At 37.0% G+C, this 27934-nt stretch overlaps 1 protein-coding gene and 1 pseudogene across 2 annotated transcripts; one reads left to right on the top strand and one right to left on the bottom strand.

Annotated features, from left to right (window-relative positions):
- Nucleotides 1-213: 213 nt before the first annotated feature.
- On the bottom strand, nucleotides 214-1881 carry LOC107615769 (uncharacterized). The gene has a single exon (XM_016317803.1). It carries the CDS (start codon nucleotides 1879-1881, stop codon nucleotides 214-216), a length of 1668 nt encoding a protein of 555 aa, XP_016173289.1.
- Nucleotides 1882-14194: 12313 nt separating this feature from the next.
- On the top strand, nucleotides 14195-17199 carry LOC107615770 (uncharacterized; annotated as a pseudogene). Its single transcript, XR_015899735.1, has 9 exons — nucleotides 14195-14497; nucleotides 14811-15023; nucleotides 15097-15300; nucleotides 15382-15536; nucleotides 15709-15969; nucleotides 16055-16154; nucleotides 16393-16907; nucleotides 16980-16992; nucleotides 17086-17199. The product of XR_015899735.1 is annotated as an uncharacterized LOC107615770 (transcript).
- The last annotated feature ends 10735 nt before the right edge of the window (nucleotides 17200-27934 follow it).

The raw sequence follows: 27934 nt of genomic DNA, 5'->3' as shown, positions 1-27934 counted from the left end.
AATTTTCTATGTTTGGCAACAATAGAAAAGTTTTAAATATCTTCCATTAATTGAGCTAATCACCTTTCCTGACTCGATATCTTTAATTTGATAAGGATTTCCAGAATATGTCCCTATCACTTGAAAGGGACCTTCCCAACTATGGGACCACTTACCAAGAAATCTCGATTTCTTTTCCATTGGTAAAATAACTTTCAAAACCAAATCGCCTGTCTAAAAAGATTTTCTAAAAATTCGACGATTATAACTTCGAGCAATACTTTCTTTCTGTCGAATTATATTCTCTAGTGCTAAGATTCGCTCTGAATCTAACTCATTTAACTCGTCAAACATTGCATTCCAATAATCATCGACCGCCAAATTGTTTTGTTTCGATACCCTCAAGGTATTCAAATTAATTTCCAATGGTAATACTGCATCATGGTCATACACCAATTTATAAAGTGAGGTTCCTGTCGAACCTCTTGGTGAATTTCGATAAGCCCATAACACTTGACTTAAAGTCTCATGCCATGTTCGAGGCCTATTCCCAATATGATTTTTAATCAAGCCTATCAATATCTTGTTTGCTGCTTCAACTTGGCCATTAGCTTGTGCATAATAAGGAGTCGAAGTAACCATATTAATATTCCTCGAAGCTGCAAAGTTTTTAATTCTTTGACCAGTAAACATAGTTCCTTGGTCAGTACTTAATGTCTGAGGAATTCCAAATCGATGGATAATATTTTCTTCAATAAAGTCAATTATCTCAGTTTGCCCAGCTTCTACTAACGGAATAGCCTCAACCCACTTCGTAAAATAATCAATAGCCACTAAGATAAACTTGTGTTGTCTTGATGAAGGAGGATGAATCAAGCCAATTAGATCCAAAGCCCAACCTCTAAATGGCCATGGCTTTATTATCGAATGTAACTCAGCTGCCGGGATTTGTTGTATCGAGCCATGTTTCTGACATTCCTGACATGCTTTTACATAATCAATACAATCTTTTATCATAGACGACCAATTTATATGATTTCGATATAACACCCATCTCATTTTCCTTTCTACCTGATGAGCACCACAAATTCCATTATGAACCTCGCTCAGAGCAACATTCTGATCTTCTCGACCTAAACATCTCGACAAACTTCCATCAATCCCTTTTTTATACAACTCATCAGCCAATAAAACAAAGTTCATTGCCCGTAACTTTATTTTTCTATCAACTATAGTATTGGGATCTTTCAAATACTGAGCAATAAGCTTTCTCCAATCAGAATCCTCCCATTCATCCATACACAGCACTTCTCTTTCACTTGCTGGCACTAAAATTTGATGGATACTAGAAAATTTTCTAATAGTTTCCGGGCTAACCCGATATCTTGAAGCAATTTGGGCCAATTCATTAGCAATTTCATTACAAATTCTAGGGATATGTACCAAAGAAACCTTCTGAAAAGAAGTTAATATCTCCCAAGCAGTTACTAAATATTTCTGTAACATTTCATTGTTACATTTAAACTCCTTTGATAACTGCTTTAAAACCAACTGTGAATCTCCTAGAATTTGAACCTCTAAAGCTCCTTTGTCAATTAAAATTTCGAGACCTAAAATTAAAACCTCATATTCAGCGACATTATTAGAGCAAGGATACTTTAATTCAAACAAAAATTCTGATGGAACACCCTCAGGTGAAATAATAAGGATTCCAACCCATGCACCATCTTTGTGCTTAGATCCATCAAAATACAATTTCCAATAATTGACCTCTATATCAATAATATATGCCCCCTGGTCATTCAGACCTTTCGAATTATCCACAAGAAAGTCTGCAATGACCTGTCCTTTAACAGCTTTCGCTGGGACATATTGCAAATCGAATTCTGTTAATGCTAACATCTATTTTCCCAAATGCCCCCTTAACATAGGGAAACTAAGCATATACTTAACAACATCAGTCTGCGCTATCATCTTTACCGATTTAGCCACCATATAACACTTTAATTTCATACAAGCATGATATAATGACAAACATAATTTTTTAGTCGGTGAATACTTTGTTTCGATATCAGTTAGGACTCGACTAAGGTAATAAACTGTGCGCTCATGCCCATTCTCATCATCTTGGGCTAACATACATCCAATCGAATTCTCAGATGCTGCAATGTATAATTTTAAAGGCTCAAATGGACGAATGGTGCACGAAATTATGATCTCAGGCAACGGCACCAAAAACTCTGTACGCACGCCTTAATAAATTATTTTTCATTCACAACTTCGATACAACTAACCAGCAAGTGCACTGGGTCGTCCAAGTAATAAATCTTACGTGAGTAAGGGTCGATCCCACGGAGATTGATGGTATGAAGCAAACTATGGTCATCTTGTAGATCTCAGTCAGGCGGATATAAAATGGTTATGGAGTTTTCGAAAATAATAATAAATAAACAGAGAATAAAGATAGAAATACTTATGTATATCATTGGTGAGAATTTCAGATAAAGGTATAGAGATGCTTTCATCCCTCTGAACTTCTGCTTTCCTGCTGTCTTCATCCAATCAGTCCTACTCCTTTCTATGGCTGGCTTTATGTAAGGACATCACCATTGTCAATGGCTACTTTTCATCCTCTCTGTGAAAATGGTCCGATGCGCTGTCACTGCATGGCTAATCATCTGGAGGCATCACCGTGGTCAATGGCTGCATCCTATCCTCTTGTGAAAATGGTCCAAATGCTCTGTCATGGCACGGCTAATCATCTAAGGTTCTCGATCATACTGGAATAGGATTCACCCTCCTTTTGCATCTGTCACTACGCCCAGCACTCGCGAGTTTGAAGTTCGTCACAGTCATTCAATCCCAGAGTCCTACTCGGAATACCACAGACAAGGTTTAGACTTTCCAGACTCTCATGAATGCCGCCATCAATCTAGCTTATACCACGAAGATTCTGACTAAGAGATCCAAGAGATACTCATTCAATCAAAGGTAGAACGGAAGTGGTTGTCAGGCACACGTTCATAGGGAATGATGATGATTGTCACATTCATCACATTCATGTTGAAGTGCGAATGAATATCTTAGAAGCGGAATAAGTTGAATTGAATAGAAAATAGTAGTACTTTGCATTAAATCATGAGGAATAGCAGAGCTCCACACTTTAATCTATAGAGTGCAGAAACTCTACTGTTTGAAAATACATAAGTGAAAGGTTCAGGCATGGCCGAGAGGCCAGCCCCAAAAACGTGATCAATATGATCCAAAGATGAACTAAAAATCATAAGATGATCCGAAGATCATAAGATGTCTAATACAATAGTAAAAAGTCCTATTTATACTAAACTAGTTACTAGGGTTTATAGAGATAAGTAATTGATGCATAAATCCACTTCCGGGGCCCACTTGGTGTGTGCTTGGGCTGAGCTTGAATGTTACACGTGCAGAGGCTCTTTCTGGAGTTGAACGCCAAGTTGTAACGTGTTTTTGGCGTTCAACTCTGGTTCGTGACGTGTTTCTGGCGTTTAACTCCAGACTGCAGCGTAGAACTGGCATTCAATGCCAATTTGCGTCGTCTAAACTCGGCCAAAGTATGAACTATTATACATTTCTGGAAAGCCCTAGATGTATACTTTCCAACGCAATTGAAAGTGCGCCATTTTGAGTTCTGTAGCTCCAGAAAATCCACTTTGAGTGTAGGGAGGTCAGAATCCAACAGCATCAGCAGTCCTTCTTCAACCTCTGAATCTGATTTTTGCTCAAGTCCCTCAATTTCAGCCAGAAAATACCTGAAATCACAGAAAAACACACAAAATCATAGTAATATCTAGAAATGTGAATTTAGCATAAAAACTAATAAAAATATCCCTAAAAATAACTAGATCCTACTAAAAATATACTAAAAATAATGCCAAAAAGCGTATAAATTATCCGCTCATCAACGAACATTCGCCATAACCGGGGCTTTGGCCAAATAAGTTTTGATCGAGTTGAATGATGACTAATGTTCTGTAGTCCATTCAAATTTTGAACCATTCTTTAATCTTACTAGAGGCGCAAACACCCTAGTTCGATCTGAAAGATTCAAAATGAACCTTCGAAGATAATTAATTTTCCCCAAAAACGATTGTACTTCTTTTTTCGATTTGGGTGCAGACAAATCTAATATTGCATCTGCTTTATTCTTATCGATAGCTATCCCCTTTTTATGAACGACAAAGCCTAAGAAATTTTTTGCCGATACACCAAAAGCACACTTCAAAGGATTCATTTTCAATCCTTTTTTCCTCATAGTCAAGAATGCTTTTCTTAAGTGGTCTATATGTTGATTTACAGAAATGGATTTGACCATTACGTCATCAATATACACTTCCATAAATTTTTCAATAAACTCATGGAAAATGGCATTCATTGCTCGTTGATATGTTGCTCCAGCATTTTTCAAACCAAAAGGCATAACCACCCATTCATATGTACCTAACGCCCCAGGACAACGGAAAGCAGTTTTGGCCACATCATCCTCCACAATAAAAATTTGGTTATATCCAGAATAACCATCCATGAAGCTTAGGATTTCGTTTTCTGTTGTAGAATCGATTAACATATCTGCAATTGGCATGAAATACTCATCCTTTGGAGTAGCATTGTTCAAATCTCGAAAATCGATACACACCCTCAATTTTCTATTTTTCTTCATCACTGGAACTATATTCGACACCCACTCTACATAACGAGCGGTTCGAATAAATTTGGCTTTAATCAAGCGTTCTATCTCTTCCTTAATTTTCACATTGATTTCAGGAGCAAAATGTCTAGGGGTTTGTTTCACGGGTCGAGCATTAGGTTTCAATGCTAATCAATGTTCTACTAACAATCAATCAAGACCAGGCATTTCATGGTAGTTCCATGCAAAACAATCCTTAAACTCATGTAACAAATCGATAAGATTAGTTCGAAAAGGATTAATAAGATCTTTACAAATATATGTAATTCGAACATCATCATGAGTACCCAAATTAACTTCTTCTAAAGGATCTTGAGATTCAAACCCCTTATAATGATCATCTTCAGTTGTACATTTTTCAAATCCCAAAGGTTCCAAATCATAAATACAATCAAAAGTAAAATCAATAACATCATGGGAAAGAGTAGAAACTTGATCTTTGATTGAATCATCATAACTTTTATTCTCTAAACAATGAGCCTCTTCTATTAAATCAGCAGTCCGACTCATATCGTTAACTTCATTACAAGTAATAAAAAGATCATTACTACATTCGACTAGAGGTGTCGAATCAAACATATTACTACTAACAAATCTATTAATCCTATCTGATTCAACTTTATCAGAAGAATCATCTTTATTTTCTAAAGCTTGAAAATTATTTAAATAATTATGCAAAGTTACTAGGTAATCAGAAACTTCCTCAACATGGTCCATGGTTCAGTCTTCGAGGCCTTCAAGAATCACAATCCCAACCTGTTGGTTCATAGGGCATGTCTGGGTAGTGCAACTTCACCGACAGTCCCTCCGAAGTCAAATAACAACATTCACAATTGTAAGGATTCAGAGATTGATCAACATTTAATGGCTTCAGCTTGCGATTATATATCCTAAAATCAGCATGCATTTATTCGACATAAAGACTCGAATCTGCTTTGACAATTTCAGGCTTGCCTTCCTCAGTCCATAGAAGCACACTTTGATGCACCGTAGATGGCACTGCACCTACTCCATGAATCCAATCTCTCCCAAGTAAGGCGTTATAACTTGCCTTCGATGGCACCACCACAAACACTGAGTGTCTCTACGACGACCCCACCTTCACAGTTAAGGTAACCAACCCTCTTGCTGGGGTGGAATTCCCACTAAAATCAGTTAAATCAATATTCGTAGGGACCAACTCACTAACATGTTTCCCTACTTTTTCTAGCATCCTTTCAGGCAAAAGACTTATTGCTGCCCCCACCATCAATTAGTACCTTGTTTATCTTGTAACCATTCACAATAGCAACAATGTGAAGAGGACGCAAATGAGACATTTGCTTTTCAGTAGGGAGAAGGAAGACACCTGGTTCATCTTCTATGAAAATAAAAGAAAAAGCTTCTTCGTCTTCCTGATCGTAATCCTCATCCGGATTACCTTTACACTCCCCAAGGTACTCGGTAGGGATTATTGAAATCGTCCCCACCATGTCATCATCTCTTTCGTCGAAGTATTCCTCATCGACATCAACGTCTTTATGTTTATCTACCCCAGAAGACTGAGCAATTGCCTTCCCTTTGTTCGTCTTGGCTGGTGATGGAATCTCTTTAAGATAAGTCTCTCTATCAGAAGGAAAGACAATTCGGGAATGCACCGAAGGAGTTGTCCCCTTGCTTGCTTCCTTCCCTGTATCAATTTGAAGTTTCTTATTCTGATGGAAACTTTTCCTTCCTCCTCTTCCTCTCGGGTATCCTCTGGCTCGTCCTCGAAAAGCGGCATACTGATTTCAAGACGGCGCTCTATGTCCCCATTGAGGATTGCGTCGATATAAGTGATCACGCCTTTGAAACTCTTGACAGTTTCTGATCCACTGAACACCAATATCCTGAGATCGGCTCAAAGGTGTATCCACATCATGTAGAGGAATTTTTGAACTAGAAGCTTCTACACGTCGAATTGGTTGTCTCTGATATGCTTGTTCCTCCCTGTGGGTCAATTCTTTCTTCATTCTTTCCTTTTTAAAGATTGCCGCCGCTTCAGCATCAAAAACAGCGTTACACCGTGGACATAGAGATACATCCCGGTATTTGATTTTTTGCTGAACCAAGAAGTCCAACAAACCATCCCCTGTTCTAGAGTACACAACTCTTACTTGTGACTCAAAATCATCAAGAGCCACATCAAAATCATAAGACATCCCCACCATATTCACTCCAAAACAGGGTTCCACATAACTGGCATCAGTTTCGAAGGGATCTACATCAACCTTCATTTCCTTTTTGCCATCATCAAATTTCAAACGTCCTTCCATTATTGCCTCCTGAATCAAATCCCTGAAACGAACACAACTGTTAGTCGAATGACTTGTTGGTTGATGAAATTTGTAGTAAGGCTTTCCTTTCAAATCCTTCAAGGAAAGTAATGTTCTAACCTCAGGAAAAACCAATTGTTTATCTTTAAGCAACACATCGAAAATCTTATCAGATTTTAAAATATCAAAACTATATTTCTTTCCACTTTTAAGTTTTGAATCATTCGACTTTTCACTACCAGGGAGTTTTTTCAACAAAGAACAAACATATGGAGGGCCCTTCTTAAGTTCGGCCAAATCGACTTTTGTTTCGAAATCAATTTCTTCCTCTGAGGACTCCATGGTTACATAAGCAACCTTCTCTTTTCGAGTAAATGGTTTACTCTTCGACCTCTGTTCGGTTCTATGTTTTTTTTTTTCCTTTTTCATTAACTCAGTTTGCCGAACCTTTTCAGCCAAATGAGCCAAATCAGGAATATGCACATTAAACAACTTTCTGCGCATATAGAATCCTAACCCCATAGCTGCTATTTTAACTACCTCATTTTCAGGCAATGTGACATAGCACCTACTCCTAGCATTTTTGAAACGTATTAAATAATCATCAATGGTTTCACCATCTTCATGTTTCAAAGCTACTAAATCGGTAACTGCTACGTTCATTTTCCCTCGATAAAACTGAGCGTGAAAAGCAGTTTCCAACTGATTCCATGTTGTAATCGAATTTGGTCTAAGATTCGAAAACCATGTAAATGCATTCTTCATCAATGACGACGGAAAAAATTTCATTTTCAAATTTTCATCATTTGCTAAGTTTCCAATCTCGACCAAATAACAAGCAACATGTTCAGTTGTTGATTCTCCGACTTCTCCAGCAAATTTTGTAGTTATTATCGGATTTTTTACCCCTCTTGGCACTTCAGCCATTTGAACTACTTGGGAAAAAGCCGAGAAAAAATGTGGCTGATTCATAAAACCAACATTCAATCCAACCCGATTTAACACTTCTTCTATAATTCGGGTGACCTGATAACGATCAGCACGCAATCCATGTAAAATATGATCAGCATTCTCATGTCGATGAACTATGTGAGGATTTTCTCGATTTGGAACATGATTTTCATTTTGAAAGATATTTTCCATCCCATCATTAGTTCCTCGAGCATTATGCCTTTCGCCTTCATCATAATCGACGATTCGAGCGATCCTCTCGACTTATCTAGCAAGACGCTCGAATCTCGATTCATGATCGGCCATCATAGGATTCAGAATTGTAGTCATTTGCTGAGTCAATAAATTAACCAAGTCATGATGACTTTCCTCCACTTGTTGTCGATACGCTGCCATTGAACTCACAGCATTTGAAGTGGAGCCCACATGATATTCACGAGAATACTCAGTGTTGTTGTGGGTTTTGCATAATATTTACTCCATTTGCATTCCCAAAATGGATAGGCGGGACAAACCCACCCACCGGTGGGGTGTAACCAGCAGGAAGACCATAAGGGGGCCAACCAGCGGTTAATGGAGGTTGAAACGGTGATGCAGGGCCACGTGGATGCGTATTACGTCCAACATTTTCAGTTTGAATAGTTGTGACGACTATGCTTTCAGTTCCGATTGCACCTTCCGAACGTGAAGACACGTCGGCTTGTTGTACGGATACCAGTATACTATCATTGGTGGAAAAACCACCATTCACATTTGATAATTCATCAGCCATGTGAATGATCTTCCCACTTCGTAATCGCATACACTAAGAAATTACTGGAAAGTAGTTATTTTTGACACACTTCAACTTAAAAACTGTCCCACTGGGCGTGCCAATTTGTTTTGTCGATTTTTAGCAAATCGATGGTGGTTCGACATCTAGTTATCTGGGAGCGAAACCTACTCCTCTGTGTGAGTACCAGTTTTCAAGAAGTGCATCAAAGTGTCTTCGACTAGACTAAATTTAAAAATTAAAATAAAATAAATTTATGAATTGACAAATAAAATTCAGAAATTAAAGTTTTGTAAACTAAATCAACAATTTTTTCAAAGAAATTAAAGAAAAATAATAAATTGCCTTCGTTTGAAGCAAATGACTTCCACATGTAAAATTTAAACGCAGAAAAGTAAATTGAACAAAAAAATAAAGAACACTTAATAGATAAAATCAATTGAAATGTTAAATTTACAGGAGAATAAATTGAAAGAATAAAGAAGGTGGAAGGAACCCTACAGAAAAGTTACTCGATTGCAGACTCAGGAATTCCCTGGGATGTGAGTGTGCTTGAGTGTTTTTGTGAGTAAAAGTTCCAACCGCTTTTTACTGAATTTTCCTAGTATTTATAAGCTAACCTTACATAACGGTAAATTGAATCACATTAATTACAATTAATTATAATTAAAATAAATTATAATTTTGAAACACAACTGCCCTTGGTAACTGTTCCCGCTACACGATTATAGATATTCCCCATGTGATTAATTATCCACTAACCTTCTCACTTCTTTGACCACTCGACTAAATCTCCGAAAGTCCTCCTTCAAATCGAATCTCCCTTTCGACTTAGCTTCTTCGATTTCGACAAAGTAATTGGAAACAATTTCCGCGTCAGCAACTCCCAAACTTAGCCTCCTAAGCACATTTTGTCGATTTTTAGCAAATCGATGGTGGTTCGATATCTAGTGATCTGGGAGCGAAACCTACTCCTCTGTGCGAGTACCAGTTTTCTAGAAGTGCATCAAAGTGTCTTCGATTAGACTAAATTTGAAAATTAAAATAAAATAAATTTATGAATTGACAAATAAAATTTAGAAATTAAAGTTTTGTAAACTAAATCAATAATTTTTTCAAAGAAATTAAAGGAAAACAATAAATTGCCTTCGTTTGAAGCAAAGGACTTCCACATGTAAAATTTAAATGCACAAAAGTAAATTGAACAATAAAATAAGGAACACTTAATAGATAAAATCAATTGAAATGTTAAATTTACAGGAGAATAAATTAAAAGAATAAAGAAGGTGGAAGGAACCCTACAGAAAAGTTACTCGATTGCAGACTCAGGAATTTCTGGGATGTGAGTGTGCTTGAGTATTTTTCTGAGTAAAAGTTTCAACCCCTTTTTACTGAAATTTCCTAGTATTTATAAGCTAACCTTACATAACGGTAAATTGAATCACATTAATTACAATCAATTATAATTAAAATAAATTACAATTTTGAAACACAACCGTCTTTGGTAACTGTTCCCGCTACACGATTATAGATATTCCCCATGTGATTAATTATCCACTAACCTTCTCGCTTCTTTGACCATTCGACTAAATCTCCGAAAGTCCTCCTTCAAATCGAATTTCCCTTTCGACTTAGCTTCTTCGATTTCAACAAAGTAATTGGAAACAATTTCCGCGTCAGCAACTCCCAAACTTAGCCTCCTAAGCACAATTTCTCGAAAACCCATACTTGATATTTATCGATTTGACTATTTCTGATCGAAAATAATTTTTCGATCAACAGAGGGCAATATTTTCTTTTAGGAAGGTAGAATGTAACAACTCTAATTTGCACTAATGTGAGTTTTTCTTAAAATAATATTTTAAAGCAATTAATTTTATTTTGACGAGTCGATTTCGAACCCTGAAGTAAAATAAATGGTAATATAATTTTATTATTATGTTATTTATTTATTTTACTTGCTCTAAGTATAATAGAGCCTAGATAATAATATTAATATTACTATCAAGTCCGATAAAAAATTAATTATTGTTATTTCTTGATGAGCTTAGAGTTGAGTTACTAAAGCTCTATCAAATATCTTTACATTTCTAAGTTACTAATGTCATTTATATTAGTAACTCATATATATTTAATTTTATACAACATCATCATCAGAACATTATTATCATTACTATTACTGCTATATATGTAAAGTTCCTAAGTTATATATATATATCATGAGATTAATCTCATTTGCATGCAAACAGTGAGAAGTGAGAAGTGAGAAGAGAGAAGAGTGAGGGAGAGAGAGAGAGCTAGAGAACGTAACTTCCACTGAATTTTCGACTTCGATTTCTTGCGATCCGTAACTCTAATAAAAAATCTAATCCGATAAAAGTGTTCGTATCCTCCTCTTCTACGTGTTGGCGTTACTTTTGTCCGGTGAAAGTCAACAGTGACGTAGCTCTCCTACTCCTTGATTTTGGCCAACTGAAGTTCTAGGAAGTACGGAGGATTCCGGATATTTTTTTTCTTCAGCAGCCTGGTCAGAAGGCTCCTCCAGAGTTTTGCATATTTTGATTTTGTATGAAGGTAGGATTTTGGTAAATTTTCACCGGTTAAATTGGCATTTGATAAGTGAATTGATGTCGTGATTACTTGTTGATTGAATTTATATTGATATTTGTGGTAAGTTTGAGGTTTGGAGGGTTTAAGTGCCGCCAGGAAAGGAATTGAGTTATTCTGATGATTGTGATGATTGTAATTTCTGGATTATGGTAGGATAATTTGAAAATATTAAAAGTTGCCAATTTGATTTATTGGAAATGATTTGAAAAAAGTGTGGGAAATAGTTTGCATGGAACCCGAGAAGAGTGGCAGAGTCCGAATTTTAGGGGAGGTGCTGCCAAAATTTTGTTATAAACCTTAAGAATTTATTTGAAATTTTATTTAGAAGAAAAAGATTGTATTTGAGAAATTGTATTATTTGATTTTCGATTTATTCATACTTGGACATCTTCTACCCAGTTTTCATCTAAATTCTGTCTTTTAGTTGGTTACAGAAATTATAATGACATTCAATTTGCATGATATTCCAGTTGACTCTTCCTCTAGCTATTCCAGTAATAGCATTTATGTATAGCTCCAAGTACACAGGTAATCTCATAGACGTTTGTAATGCTTTGGTTTTAATTTGCTATATTTAGTGTTTGCTAACTTTGTTGACTGCCATCATTGCCTTGATGAAATAGCAGTAGGAATAGGAAACTCTAAGAAAAAGAAGTAAACTCTTATACCATTCGCAGCTTCTTATTTTCTACCAAAATGAACTTTGGTGGTACCTTACATAAACTATATAATTGAATATATGGGAAAGGAAGATGTCTCTCCACTTGTTGGTCACACTGCTAATGCCCTATATAGTGGACGCTTAAGGACTTTTTCATTTGAATAGAAACTAGTGGTATTTTCTTACAACAGGGTGGATTTCATGTAATGATGTAGCCAGTTTGATAAGGATAGGGATAAGATAAAGGGTCAAGTATTAAGATATTCTGTTTGATTATGAAAAGAAAAAATATAACTCTTATCAAAGATGCACTAATCAAGATGAGGTCAATAATATTGGGGTTATCATAGTTCTATACCATGATGCTGTTGCGTTGTGTTGTGTGTTGCTAAATTTTCATTTCAAGGCTTATCTGATTGTGTTGAATGTAGAACATTGGACAAAACTATTTCAAACTTGGAGATGGAGTTAGCTGCTGCAAAGGCAGCTCAGGAGTCGATTCACAATGGCACTCTTCTATCAAGAAGAATACACTAAAGATTATGCGCATCAATGAGTTTAGCATCTCTCATATAAGGCACAAAGGCAAAAAGCGCCATTACACTATCTGATTGCAACTTTATTTGTTCAGGTATGGCTTCAGGAATTACTGCATTCATCCCTTCCTTTCGTTCTTTGCAACAATCGAAACCATTACACACTAAACAAACCAACAAACTCTAGCAACAACATTATCAATCTTACTTTCACAACCATTTGCAACCATCTATTCAGTTTAGTTAAGGTGAGGTTCATTCCTTTTTCTCTTTTTCTTATTCCCTCTATTTTCGCTTTCTCCTAATTTTGGCTATCCCAATCTGTTATTCCTCTTTTTTATTTTTTATTTCGTTCCTTATTTGTTTTTCCCACTTTTCACTCTCTTCAATTCTTTGGGCAATTCCCCTTTTAATTCCTTATTTCTCTGCATTCCTCTTTAATTAATTTGGGATCAAAGTGTTGGTTCCTTCAAAGGAATTTCTCTGTTTCTAACATAAATATTTGTTCTGTTTTGCTTCAAAGGATTTTGTTTTGCTGTTGGTCTTGCTTCATTGGCACTTCTACGGCAAGGAATGAAAGATAAAATTATGAGGCTGAGTATACCATAGATAGACCCTCCCTGATTATAGTCCTAATAATAGACCCTCCCTGATTATAGTCCAGTACTACATTGTTCCAATCCTGCTGGTTATCCAATGTCCTGCCTTAAAATGAAAAGAAAAAAGGGTTCTCTCTTATGACACATGCTCTCGGAAACAATGTAACATATAAATGAGTTAGCTTAGTTTTTAGTTTATATTAATTGACTTGTATCCTAAAGTAATTAGCTTCTCCGGATATTATTTTTAGCCTAGTTAACCCAAAAGCTTTTCTTTGCAAGTGTCTTCACAAGCATATTAATTCAACAATAGGGGGTATGGACTTGATGGAAATGGATTTTTTAATCATTTCTGCCATGCTCTGCTTTTGATCAAGATATGTTCTGATTTTGAGTGAAAATTTCTGGATTTTTATGATTAGTTATTGCTCTTTCAAGTCTGTAGTTTGAATTTTCAATGGTAATTTTTTTTCTGTTGATGGTGCCAGATGTAGTATGCGTAGCTTGGTTTATTTGATTTTTTACGTATAACTCTGAAGTCTTTTCATAAAATGTTTAGATTCAACAAATTTGCAACCGCTCCTCGTTTGCAAGATTTTCTGGACTACGTGTTGATCCCGACTTCGTGGAAATACCTGCTCAACTCCTAGAAAACTGGTAAGCACTATTCTTTCTTTAGTTGGATTAGACACAAACTCATACTCACTCTTCCTACTTGTGGAAATTTTAGGTGTTATGAAACCAGCTGTCTGAAGTTGATTTCTGGATTTCATCAGGTGATTTTCATCAATTGTTTATGATAATTACATGGTTTGGCTTTTCTTGATTATGATGTAGTTATTAGTATGATAATTACATGGTTCTCGCTAATTTTTGTTTATTCAGATTGACATTGATGAGATGCATCTTTACTATTTAATTTATACTTTTTTGGTTTGGTTTTGGTGTATATGCATTATGGCATTAGCAGGCATTGCTAAGACAGAAGATTTTTATTCTTTCAATATTCTCTATTTATAGTAGTTTCTTCGCTTTTAGGTCCATGTTTATTCACTTTAAATAATTTGGTATGTTACTTTTGTTTTTGGGTTGGTGGCACTAGTTTGCGGAGATGGAAACACTTCATTTGCATGCTATCCAGCAGCTACAGCTTGAGCTAGCTAATGCAAGGGAGAGGAGTGGCACTTACCACGAGGACTCACAAATGTCCCAAATGAATTCAGAAAAGAATGTAACTCAGTTTGGACAGGAAAACGGAAACCAATTCGACTTGAATGGAAGCAATGCTTCAGGTGGAAATAATGGTCTTATTCCAAATGAAAGCTCAGATAATATTCCTCCATTTGCATCTAGTGGCAATGCTTTGGTCCAGGTTGGATGCCAAAATTTCTAGCTTTAAACTACTAGTTATTTACTTCCTTTTCATCTGCAGAATAAGTTGATCTTTGATATGTGATTGTTTCAATTGAAATATTCTATATATCAGACATTTCTTTTAATGCTATGTCTATCAGGAGGCTTAAACTTTTGTTGACTGATGAACATGTATGCTCTCTTGTCTATTGAATGTTAAGAGTATGATAGATGATAGATAACACGTTTTCACAATAGCGGTTGGCATGAAAATGGAACTGTAATAATATTTCGCTTTTGACATTTGATTTTCTGATGGATTTATATTGTAGACTGATCATGTTGCTGGTGTCGCTATGGCTCCATCCTCCCTACTTGTGCCACCTTCATACCTTCCACCCGGCCAAGTGACTGCATTACATCCGTTTGTCATGCATCAACAAGGAGTGCCAAATTCAGTTGCATCACAAGTTCCTCAATCACATGTTAGCCACTTTCACCCACTGGCAGCATTGTCACCTATGCAGCAATGGAAAAATCAACAGGTATTGACCAATCCAAATATTTGGTCATTTGTAGTTTTAGCTCTTGGCTTTACGGGTGTATTTGTTCCTGCAGGCTGTCTCGGGGGGTTCACAGGTATCAATGCAGGATGATCCTTCTGCGTCCCAAACTGATCAGAGTATGATGAGATCTGACGCTAAGTTTAATTATGAAATGCCCATTAATGGACAAGCTCTTCATGGAGACTATTTAGATGCTCACATCCACCAAAATGAGGAGACTCAATCTGTAATTTCATCTTCTACTGCGGAAACACAGGTTTGCTAGAAGTGAAATTTGTTATTTACTTTGCATCATGAGTTCTGTAAAATACTGACAATTAGTGTGAACTTTTTGAAGGTTCTTCAGTCATTTGATAAGGCCAACATGTTGCTACCCAACAAGACCATAGCTTACGACAAATTTCGTCACAGTTCTCCGATGCCTTAAGATTGAACTCTGTTGACTCTAATGGTGAAATTAAGGTTAGACGATACATTTCTTGTTTGAGCTGCGTTCAAATTCTGTTTGTCAAACCTAAGGATATATTTAAAGCAAGTCATTGTTATTTGATTTCGATTGCAATTATGTGAAGATGTCTTTGTGCAAGATACTGTTGTAGATGAGGAAATTAAAGCCAACTTTTTCTACTGTGTAGGATAAGAATTCTGTGACTTACCTGGTGAGGGACATGACCAAGTATTGTTGGTAGAGGCAGCAAGTTCTGCTGGAAATGCATCACCTGTCACAGTCCATGCAGTTCATAATGATATGGTACATAGCAACATCACTGATTAAGTCTTGCCTGAAGCATTCCCCTCCACTGGCCAGACAGTATCAACTACAATTGCAAAGCCTATGGAAAGTCCTCTTCTTGATGAAAGATCATTGCTGGCTAGTATTGTTCGCACTATTCCAGTTGGTGGCCAGATTCGAATCAGTTCAACAGTTAGTGAACAATAATCATGACTTTTAAATGTTATATGTTTGGTTTTCTATCCTGATGAAAATTGCATTTATGTTTAAAACACAGCTCCCTAACAGACTGGGTAAAATGCTTGCTCCTCTGCACTGGCATGATTACAAGAAAAAAGTATGGAAAGCTGGATGATTTTGTTGCTAGCCATCCTGAAGTAAGCACATAAGTATTAAATTCCTTGCAGCTAGAAATAATCAGCCAGAATTTGACAGAATTCAGTTAGATTCAAGTGTGGTTGGATGAATAAATTACACTAACCATGGAGCAAAACACGTGCAAATAAATTCTGTCAAAAGTTCTGGCATTCCAAAACTTTATTTGACTTGTCCAGCATAGTGGCGTATAATCTACTTTACATACAGGCTGACAGATTTTTGTTATGATCATTTCAGTTATTTATGATTGAGGGTGACTATATTCAGCTTCGCTAAGGAGCACAAAAAATGGTAGCTGCCAATGCCGCTGTTGCCAAAGTTGCTGCAGTAGCTGCAACATCATCCCCTCATTCTTCATATATGCCTACTGTGGCTGTTACACCAATGGCTAACACTTATCGCCTGAAGAAAGTTCCTTCAGTTGACTCCAAAAATATCAAAACTGATAAGTCTTTTCAGGATTATGCTGTTATCTCTTCGAATATGGGTGATGATCCTCTAAAATTATCAGTAATGCAGCATCAGCATTCAAATGGTGCATGCTTTGGTGTTGCAGGAAGCCTTTCAAATGTTAAAATTTTGACCAAGTCTAAGGATTCTCGGGAAAAAGATGGCCCATCTGTTCAGTCTGGTGTACAATTAGCTGTTGGCAATGGTGTAACCCTGGACCGAACCAGTATGAACAATGCCCAAAATTCAGGCCTGACAAATGGGAGGCCAGTTTCCAATTTTGCTTCAAAACAGCAGGCCAGGTTTGCTGTCCTATCTCAATCTGTGATGATTACCTTGAGCATTGAAATCTTGCTAATATGTTTTTATGACAGGGCAATTGGTGCTGTGAACCATTCTCGAAGATAGTGAGTATTCTCGAAGAAGGAAAAGCTGAAACAGAAGAGATGGAATGAGGCTTATGTTAACTATTATGAGCAGGTTAGAGCATCAACTAGTTCTAGTGCTGTTCCACTACCACCGCCACCCTCAATCTCTTCGGATGAGGACTATGATGATGATGAGGATGAAGATGACACTGAAGACTATAGCTGATAGTTTTAGTATGGTTGAATAATATACTGGAAATTATAGTTGATGATCAATACACTTTGCTTATGTTTTGAATTATATTGACTTGCTTGTTTATAGTTGACAACGGCCTATTTGCACGGGTTAGGGACTTGATTATCCAAAATGGAATTAGCGTTGTAAGTATAGTCGTAACCCAACAAGTTGGCAATCAATCAAATTGGAAACTCACAAGATGAGTCACAATTCAAAACTAATTCAAAACCGAGAGTATTTGACTCCTGAGTCGTCTCCCAAGGAGTACTTTAGGACAATGAGTGTGCAAATCCGGTTGTAGTGATCAAGGGATTGTCAATGAAGAAATGAACATATAAAGCAATAAAAGAACATGCAAAATTGTAATGATTGAACTAATGAAGAAATTAAAGAACCGACTATGTAATATAAACAAGTAAAGTATAAAAGAGATTAACATAGAAGTGTATGAAAGATTGAAAGCATCAAAAAGAGTCTTGGCTTGGAGTGAGCTAAGGGTCCTTTCCTTAACCACAATTATGACAATTATGATGGATTAATCTCACTTGATCAACCCTCACATCGGAAAGTAAGTTAAATGAGCATAAGTGTTCCCAACCCACAAATCCTAAATTATTTGCTAATTGCCTTAGCAACAAATTAGCGTTAGTGGGAACAAGAATAATTAACAATCTAAGAATTGAAACTAAATGTTGGATAGTCCAACTCAAGAAACCCAATTGCTCACTTTACCCAAGCTAAGAACTAAAAATTTAGCCTAAAACCATGTTTGACATTTTGTCAAACAGTTGGTGGGCAAAAACCTTAAACATGAAAAAAATGAGAAAAGGCTTGAAACTAAAAGCAACAATTGATCTCAATCAACAAGAATAATACAAGAAAGCATGAAACAAACACCAAAAATCAAATTCATCAACAAGAAATTAAAATTGCAAGAGAGAAGTAAAGTTGAACTATAACTTGAATTAGAAGAAAGAGTAATGACAATGTAACTATAAAGAGTAATAACAAGAGAATACTTACAATGAAAGCTAACAAAATCCAAGATCAAAAATGAAAATGGCACTTGAATATAAAACCCTAATATAAACCCTAATAGAGATGATGAAAAACTTAAGAGAAAAACTAACTAAAAACTTCCTACTACTACTCCTAAACTATACTAATGATATGCTATGTTATGTTCCTCATTTTCCCTCCAATATGAGCTAGAAGACTTCAGAAATGGACCTCCAAATCCCCCAAATCGCGAGTCATGTGCTCTTTTAATGAAGCCATATGCGGACACCTATGCGGACGCACAGATGCGTGCATCCGCACACCTTGCAAGAAATCCCGTCCTGTGCATACGCACAAGTAGCCGTGCGCACGCACACGTCTCTGAACTCATCTCCTTTGATTCTTCATGTTTCCTCCACTTTGCATGCTCTTCTTCCATTTTCTCCAACCCATTCCTACCTTATACACCTGGAATCACTCACAAACAACATCAAGGCATTGAATGGAAGGCAAATGGAATAAAATAGATCAAATTAGGCACAAAAGAGCATATTTTCATAATCAAGCGCAATTTGGAAGGAAAATTCAAAAGCATGCTATTCAAGGGAATAAGTGCAAGTTTATATGATGAAAATCCATTCAATTCTAACCAAAAATCATCATCAAATATGGATTCATCAATTCCCCCACACTTAAACATTAGCATGTCCTCATGCTAAACATACGCAAAGGAGATATATGAAAGGGAAAATGACCTATGCTATATACTACTTAAATGCATGCAACTATCCTAAAACTAATCACCAATATGTACTATGATGAGAGTTGGTAAAAACAAACCATAAAATTCCAATCCATCACAAGAAAACTTTAGGGCCAATGCAAAGAGTTCATGCATTAAGATCAATGTCCAAAGAATTGAATTGAAGTTATCAACACTATCCAATTAAACAACTTGGAAGGGGATGCAATATGAGACGTAAGAACATAGAATTGAGCGATCGAACCCCTCACCGGATGTGTATCCACTCAATTCGCTCAGTGTTTAGGGTTTAACCACTCAATTCTCCTTTTATCATGCTTTTCAAAGATTTGCAAGTCATCTAACAATAAACTAGTATTTAATGCATGAATAGCAAGTATCATGAGGTCTTTAGAGGGATGTAATAGGGCTAGGGTTTAGGTAGGATGAATTATGGTTAAGTGGACTTAAAGAATTAGTTCTTTGATTAGCTTGAGTATCCACCTAATCCTACATCACCTATGTACACATAACAATACAACCTTTCTACCCATCTTCTTTTTTTCTATCTCAATTCACTCATACATTTTCTTTTCAAACATGGCATATGCATCATTTATTTACTCTTTTATTTCATACTTTGTTATGCACAAGTTTTTTTTTTATGACTATGAATACATATGTTTTAATTAGTGAAATGCATGAGCATTACCTAACTACCCAAAAAATTCTTTCACAAAGAGTTCATGCCTTTATCACCAACGCTTCCCAAAATTTCCCCCACACTTAGAATTTATACACTAATCCACCCAAACTAATCAAAGAGTAATTCAGGGACATCAATGGTTTTTCGCTTAAGGGGAGTAATGTGCTATCATCAGAACAAAATGGGATTCATAGGCTCAAAGGGGTTCCCAAAGGTGAATGCAAGGGTTGGCCATATAGGTTAGTGAGTTTATCATCAAAGATGGCCTCAATCATGCTAAATGCATCCAAACACAAATACAGGACATAAAGAATCATGCAAATCAATGATAACAATAAAAAAGGAGTATAATCACACACAAGAACAACATTATGGCTGAAAAGTGCAACCATCTATTAAATCTCAAATCTCACAAGGTATGTTGTTCTAGCTCGTTTCTATGTTCTACAAACAAAATACTCCAAGCAAGTTGGTAAACACAATTTCTCTTCAATTCAGTCAATGGTATGCCCCTAGAAAAGGTTTCTTGGAAATTCCTTGCTGTTTTACCAACTTATTCATTCTATCATGCAACATGCAAATATTAACTATTAAATATTCATAAACGATAAAGAAATATTTACAGCAAACCAAACAAGATGCAATAGAAATAAAGCTACTCAAAATGAAGAAAAAGTACTACAAGAAACATTGCAAAGTGTCTTTAAGAGAAAAATTTTTACCCCTTTGAAGTCATCGATCTTCCCCCACACTTAATTTGTGCATGGTCCTCTGTGCATGCTCACGATCCGGGAGGATTAAGAGGGGCCACCTTCAGCTGGTGGACCCAGGAGTGGGATGGTCAACTGCATCATGCTCCTCCCCAGCTAGCTCGGATGAAGCTCTAGGAATCGGGCCGGGGTCTCTTCCTTCTAGCTTTGCCGCTATCCACTCAAAATATTTGTGCTCCAAATGCTCCATATGGTGGATATCATGCAAGATGTCTCGGAATAGATCCAGAAGAGGTCGAAGAAAGGGTAAAGCAGTTGATGAAGTTGGTAGAGTTGATGGTGGTGCTGTAGGTGTCTTCCTCTCGGAGGGTGTAATGTTTGTTGATCTTTCCAAATCACCCCTCGGAATGAACTTGTTGCCTCTAGGAATCCGAAACATAATGTCCATTGGTCGCCTCTCTACCCCCGCTGCGTTTGCTAAGCGCATCACCATCGACGGAAATGGAATGTTGATATTCTTCTTCTCAACCAATTTTCAAATCGATTTGCGCAATAAAGGCAAGATGGCTATATGCTTCCCTTGCATAATAGCCCAAAGTAGCAAAGCAGTTCTAAATCTCACATGGATAGTGTGGGTGCTTGGGATGATGTAGTCCGCCACAATCTGATGCCATATACGAGCTTCAGCAGTCAAATCAGAGTATGCAATACTAGTGGGAACAGAATTCCTCCCCTTGCTATACTCCCAAGATGCACCAGGACGGCCTATTCTCTCAAGAATGGGAGTAAGAGATACTCTTCCTTTGAAGACATCCACTTTTATCTTGGAATATTCATCTTTCTCAAGTGGAATGTGAAGGATGTTCAGAATAGCTTCTAGAGCTTGATTGGATGTATCCAACATCTTTCCCCGGAGGAAGACTGACTTCGCTTTCCAAGCTTGGTAGTTCGCATAAAATTTCCGCACCATAGTCTCATTGAGTTCAATGGGTTCTTGCTCGAGAAACTTCCAATGAAGCGAGGTAATCCTTTGGTGAATAGTCGCCTTGTATTGGCTTGGAACTTTCAACGGCCGCTCCCAATGGATTGTACACTTTTCAATAGCCTTGTATTGAGAGTCGGCTCTTCGGTTAACCAAGGTGTTCGGTTTATCCCCTTGACGATCCCACCAAATATCAGGAGAGCGAACGGTAGTTTGCTCAACCGGTGCCTTACCCTTCTTCCTCATCCTAAAAATACAAATAAAAGAATTTCGAGATCATAGGGCAACAATAAAGTAAAATCATTAAGGAAGCACGAACAAGGTTAAAAGAGCTTATAGAAGTACTGTGATCAACAAAAAACACGGTGTGTATATTCCAATGTTGCGTGCGGTTGGAACACACACACCGGTCGGATATCATGGCAATCACACCCTTAAGGCAATGTACAGTTCAAAGCTTCACGATTTAGTGCTCAAGTTGCAAATATAAAACAGAGAAATGAAAGCAACTTCAAGCAAGCACCAATAGGGAATTGTCCATTGTTCATCCTCAAAAAGTGGTAATCACACATACAATGTTCTTAATTGGAAGCCAAAAGATGTTTGATCAAGACATCATCACAAGTTGAACATTTGTAAAGTGGTTACTCAATATCAATTCTAAGATGAACAATGAAACTTAGATTACACCAACACAATGCATTTACAACCAAAATTTCACATCAACAAACAAGAAAATGCATTGGCGATTTCAATTTTCTACCATCAAAAGTCATAATAGAAGTTGCATCATTCATACAATATGCCTAACAAGAGATAAATTGAACACATATGATGGCCAAGTCATATGAATCAAACAAAATATTCATTGAGGCATTTTATCGAACATGTGGTATGCAACGTGCAAGTTCATCACAATTAAGCTCAAATTTGATTATAACCAACCCAACAATCAAGCAACAACACTTTGCAATACAAAGAAACAATAAAGAAAGCAGCTAATTAAGTCTAAGCAACATAAAAAAAATGAAAGCAATTGCAAAAATATTAACATAAATAGAAAGGAAAAGCAAGAACCTAAGATATAAAGGTTGAAAAGGACAAGAACTATGGAGGAACAATGGCACTCCTTATAGCCACTGCGAAATCACGGCGTTTGGGTTCGCCGAAAAAAGAAGCACCGGAAGAGAGAACTCTCCGGTGGTGGATAGAGAAAAGAGAAGGGAAAGAAAGAAAGAAAGAAAAGAGAAGAGGAGTAAGAGAAAGAGAGAGAGAAATGTCGCCGGCGGTGGGCTAACGGCGGCGGTGGCCGGCGGTAGGAACCGGCGGAGCTGGGCAAAGAAGAGAGAGAGAGCAGCTATGGAGAAAAAAGAAAAGAGAGGAGCTGCCTCTCAACAGGGCAGGTTTCCCTGTTAACGCCCAGAACGCGATGTGTGTAGGCACACAGGGGCCTGTGTGGACGCACAAAGACGAAAACTTAGAAAGGGTGCGAACGCATACAGCGTGCGATCGCTGCAACCAGAGAGGTTGCATAAATACGTGCGGACGCACAAAGATGTACGACCGCACAGACATGTTTTTTTTCTAACTTGAGGACAGAATCATGTGCGCGTTCGCACACAGGTCCGTGCGCACGCACAGAGGCCAAAAATGGGGGAGGTGGAGCACGCGCACAAGCTGTTCCTTCGCTCCCACCAGAGGGGTCTGCAATTGGTGTGCGGGCGCACACGTCTGTGCGGCCGCACAGATGAAGTATGAGAGGGGATGTGTGCCTACGCACGCAACTGTGCGCACGCACAGATCAGAGAAAATAGGGCAGCACGCACGCATAAGCTGTACTGGCGCTGCGACCAGAGGGCATATTAAGTTGTGTGCGGACGCACAGGTTCGTGCGACCGCACAAGTGGCGAAAAATATAGTTTTGTGCACACGCACAGCTTGGTGCGTACGCACAAATGCCCTGTTTCAGAAAATTCTTTTCTCTTCAAAACTAAGGTTCCTACCCATCAACATACCAACCCCAAATCATTCAAACAAGCACAATTTCATGGTCCACAAGTAATTTAACTTATTCAAATCAAAATCATCAAACCAAACCTATGCTACTCATTATATTGCAAGAAAGCAAATAATTCAAAAGGCTATAAACAAGAGATAAAATTGGAACAATGTTACCATGGTGGGGTGTCTCCCACCGAGCACTTTGGTTTAGACTCTTAAGTTGGACTTGCATGGCTTCATTTGTCACTTGGAAACTTCACCAAGGAGGAAAATCTCCAACTCCTTGGCATTCTTGGGTTGAGTGTGATAAAGCTTCACCCGGTTGAGTATAAAACCACTCCTTCGCTTTTTCCTCCAAAGAGAAAGGGAAAGCGAAGACCAACACTGCGGCTTCATCCGCCCCATGTCTTCTCGCAGTTGCACATGTAACTTGGAAATCCTTTAGATGCTTCAGAGGATCTTCCCCAGGTAGTCCATTGTATTTGGGGAGAAAGTTTATCATGCCGGACTTGAGCTCAAAATTTGGATCTAAAGCCGGATACAATATTTGAAGCGGTTGCAAGTCAAGATCAGGAGCTCCGGCCTCCTTCAAGGTGATTCTTCGAGGTGGGTCTGCCATGACGGTGTCACCTGAGTCACTCAAAGAGAATTCAGTACTCTCTACAGATGAATATAGAGTCTCCTTGTTGATTGGAGAATGATAGTCACGGATTGGTGGTGATAGTGAATTGGAGTGCTCCTCAAGGGAGCCCGATTCACTATCCACAAAAGCTAGCCGGCGCCGAGCTTGCCTTATATGAGTTAAAGTTCTTTCAATTTCCAGATCAAAAGTGGCCAAACTCGGGTTTAGAAGCGATCGTGTCATTCAACTGAGGAGGCAATGAAAACCATGCAATTATGAAAAGCAAAACAAAAATAGGCAAGTAAACAAGAACCACTTAACAATCAACGACTACTAAGACTAATTAAAGAGAAACGTAGTATCTACAATTAGTGCTACGTAGCAAATCAAAAATCAAATATTTATACTATTCACATATTTACAACAACCAAAATTGTAGCACTTATTGCACTTAAAGTGAACTCCCTGGCAACGGCGCCAAAATTTGACAACGACCTATTTGCACGGGTTAGGGACTTGATTATCCAAAATGGAATTAGCGTTGTAAGTATAGTCCTAACCTAACAAGTTGGCCATCAATCAAATTGGAAACTCACAAGATGTGTCACAATTCAAAACTATTTCAAAACCAAGAGTATTTGACTCCCGAGTCGTCCCCCAAGGAGTACTTTAGAACAATGAGTGTGCAAATCCGGTTGTAGTGATCAAGGGGTTGTCAATGAAGAAATGAACATATAAAGCAATAAAAGAACATACAAAATTGTAATGATTGAACTAATGAAGAAATTAAAGAACCGACTATGTAATATAAACAAGTAAAGTATAAAAGAGATTAACATAGAATGCATGAAAGATTGAAAGCATCAAAAAGAGTCTTGGCTTGGAGTAAGCTAAGGGTCATTTCCTTATTGGAACAACAACTATGACAATTATGATGGATTAATCTCACTTGATCAACCCTTACATCGGAAAGTAAGTTAAATGAGCATAAGTGTTCCTAACCCACAAATCCTAAATTGCTTGCTAATTGCCTTAGCAACAAATCAGCGTTAGTGGGAACAAGCACAATTAACAATCCAAGAATTGAAAATAAATTTTGGACATTCCAACTCTAGAAACTCAATTGCTCACTTTACCCAAGCCAAGAACCAAAAATTTAGCTTAAAATCATGTTTGATATTTTGTCAAACACTTGGTAGGCAAAAACCTTAAACATGGAAAAAATGAGAAAAGGCTTGAAACTAAAAGCAACAATTGATCTCAATCAACAAGAATAACACAAGAAAGCATGAAACAAACATCAAACATCAAATTTATCAACAAGAAATTAAAATTACAAGAGAGAAGCAAAGTTGAACTATAACTTGAATTAGAAGAAAGAGTAATGACAATGTAACTATAAAGAGTAATAACAAGAGAATACTTACAAGGAAAGCTAGCAAAATCCAAGATCAAAAATGGAAATGGCACTTGAATGTAAAATCCTAATATAAACCCTAATAGAGATGATGAAAAACTTAGAGAAAAACTAACTAAAAACTTCCTACTACTACTCCTAAACTATACTAATGATATGTTATGTTATGTTCCTCATTTTCCCTCCAATATGAGCTAGAAGACTTCAGAAATGGGCCTCCAAAGCCCCCAAATTGCGAGTCACATGCTCTTTTAATGAAGCCATGTGTGGACACCTGTGCGGACGCACAAGTAGCCGTGTGCACGCACACTAGGCGATGCTTGAATGGATGCACGACGCGCTCGAAGCAATCCATGCGCTCTGATCGGGCAGCTGTGCGTACACAAGCCGCTGTGCGCACGCACACGTCTTTGAACTAATCTCCTTTGATTCTTCATGTTTCCTCCACTTTGCATGCTCTTCTTCCATTTTCTCCAACCCATTCCTACGTTATACACCTGGAATTACTCACAAACAACATCAAGGCATTGAATGGAAGGAAAATGGAATAAAATAGATTAAATTAGGCACAAAAAAGCATATTTTCATAATCAAGCACAATTTGGAAGGAAAATTCAAAAGCATGCTATTCAAGGGAATAAGTGCAAGTTTATATGATGAAAATCCATTCAATTCTAACAAAAAATCATCGTCAAATATGGATTCATCAATAGTACTTTTCTTTTAGTTTGATAATACGATGAATTTGTTTATTTTTTGAAATATTATAAATATTTGAATACAAATTAGATAAAAATTTGTATTAAATTTATATTTATTTTGTATGAAAACAAATTTATTTTGTAATTGAAAAATTTTTTTAAAAATTCTATTTTATCTTACTGACGGATTTACAGACGGATTTTCTGTCTGTATTCAGAGTGTGAGATGATTTTCCAAGGTTCAAATTACAGACAGAAAATCTGTCGAAAAATATGTTGCCAATTATCGACGGAAAATTCGTCTGTAATTATCGACGGAAAATTCGTCAGAAAATCCGTCTGTAGTTACCGACGGAAAATCTTTCGAAAAATCCGTCTTTAATTACCGACGAAAAATCCATCGGAAAGTTTGACGCTTCAGGGAAATGGATTAGAGAATTTACCGAGGAAAAATTCGTCGGTGACTGGTAAAAATCCATCGGTAATTTTCCGACGGAAAAAAATCGGTTGGTAAATAATTTTCGTCAAGGCTTTTACAGAGGGACAAAATCCATCGGTAATTTTGTCGGTAACTAAAAATTCGTCTGTAATAAAGACTAAATATGTCTGTAAATCAGTTTGTATTAATCCATTTTCTAATTGTGATAAGCCTGCGGATCAGCCGGACCCTAAGCCTGAGCCCATGGAGGAGCATATTTCAGAGCCTGTACTGGAGGAAGATATCCCAGTGGAGCAGATCTCAGCATCTTCATCCGAGCCATCTTCTGAGGAGCTGCTGATACGTAGAATTATTGTCGGTCTAGAAATTTCTCTTTTAGAAAAGAAATTTCTTCGTTGTAAGCATAGTTCTAAACCAACAAACAATTCTCACATCAAATTTAAATATTTTGGTTCTCACAAGTACAAACCCAATAAGAATTAACCGAAGTATTTAAACCTCGAGTCGTCTCACAAGAAATTGCAATGAAGTGAATGATTATTGGCTATGAGGGAATACAGGGGGTTTGATTTGGTAAAAAGGCAAGAAAATAAATGCCAAGAAATGTAAGGAAAACAATTAAAGAAGCAATTAATAAAAGAGAGACATTCATGGCAAGGATTGAGAATATAGACTTTCTATCCTAGTCACTAGTCATACAATGATTAACAAGAATTTATCTTATTTCGTCATCTCCAACATGGAAGAAGGTGCAAAATTATCTTCCATGAGAGAAAGTCAAATAAGACTAGCTAATCTCACTCCAAAAGTCCTAATCAACTGACTAATTGAATTAGCAAAAGATTAGTGTTAATGGAAACAATATTAGCCAACAACTCTAGATCACCAATCTAAATTGGGTATTAATGACTCAAGATTGCCTAATTCCTCTTTCCAAGCCAAGAATGCTCAGAGACCTACTCTAACATCCTTCCAAGTACTTTGTCAAACACTTGGGAGGCATAAAAGGGAAGCAAGATAAAATGACAATAAGAATGGTAAAATGATAACAAGAATATTAAATTTACACTACCCAATTGCAAGGAATTAACAACAACTCAATTAAACAACAAAGGAATATAAAACATGAATTGCATTAAAAAGAAATCCAAATCCAACAATAATACATCAACATAAAAGATACATCAAAGGGTAAATTGACAAGAAAACTAAGAGAACATAGATGTAACAACAAGAAATTGAGATGAAAACAAGATGAAAACAATGAATTAAACCTAGATTTAAGATGCAAAGTACCCTAGGAATCCTAATTCTAGAGAGAAAAGGGAGATTCTCTCTCTAGAAACTAACCTACATGATGCTATCCTCTAACTAATTGCTCCCTCCTTTGCCCAAACTTGAATT

The sequence above is a fragment of the Arachis ipaensis genome, chromosome B9 (genome assembly GCF_059453495.1).
Source record: "Arachis ipaensis isolate K30076 ecotype BB chromosome B9, ASM5945349v1, whole genome shotgun sequence".
NCBI classification, from domain to species: Eukaryota; Viridiplantae; Streptophyta; class Magnoliopsida; order Fabales; family Fabaceae; genus Arachis; species Arachis ipaensis.
Note: the sequence above shows the minus strand (reverse complement) of the source record. Positions and strands in the feature narration are given on the sequence as shown.

What these genes read in the sequence shown, in the direction of transcription:
- LOC107615769 (XM_016317803.1), bottom strand. Translation starts at nt 1,881, where the DNA reads ATGTTAGCATTAACAGAATTCGATTTGCAATATGTCCCAGCGAAAGCT.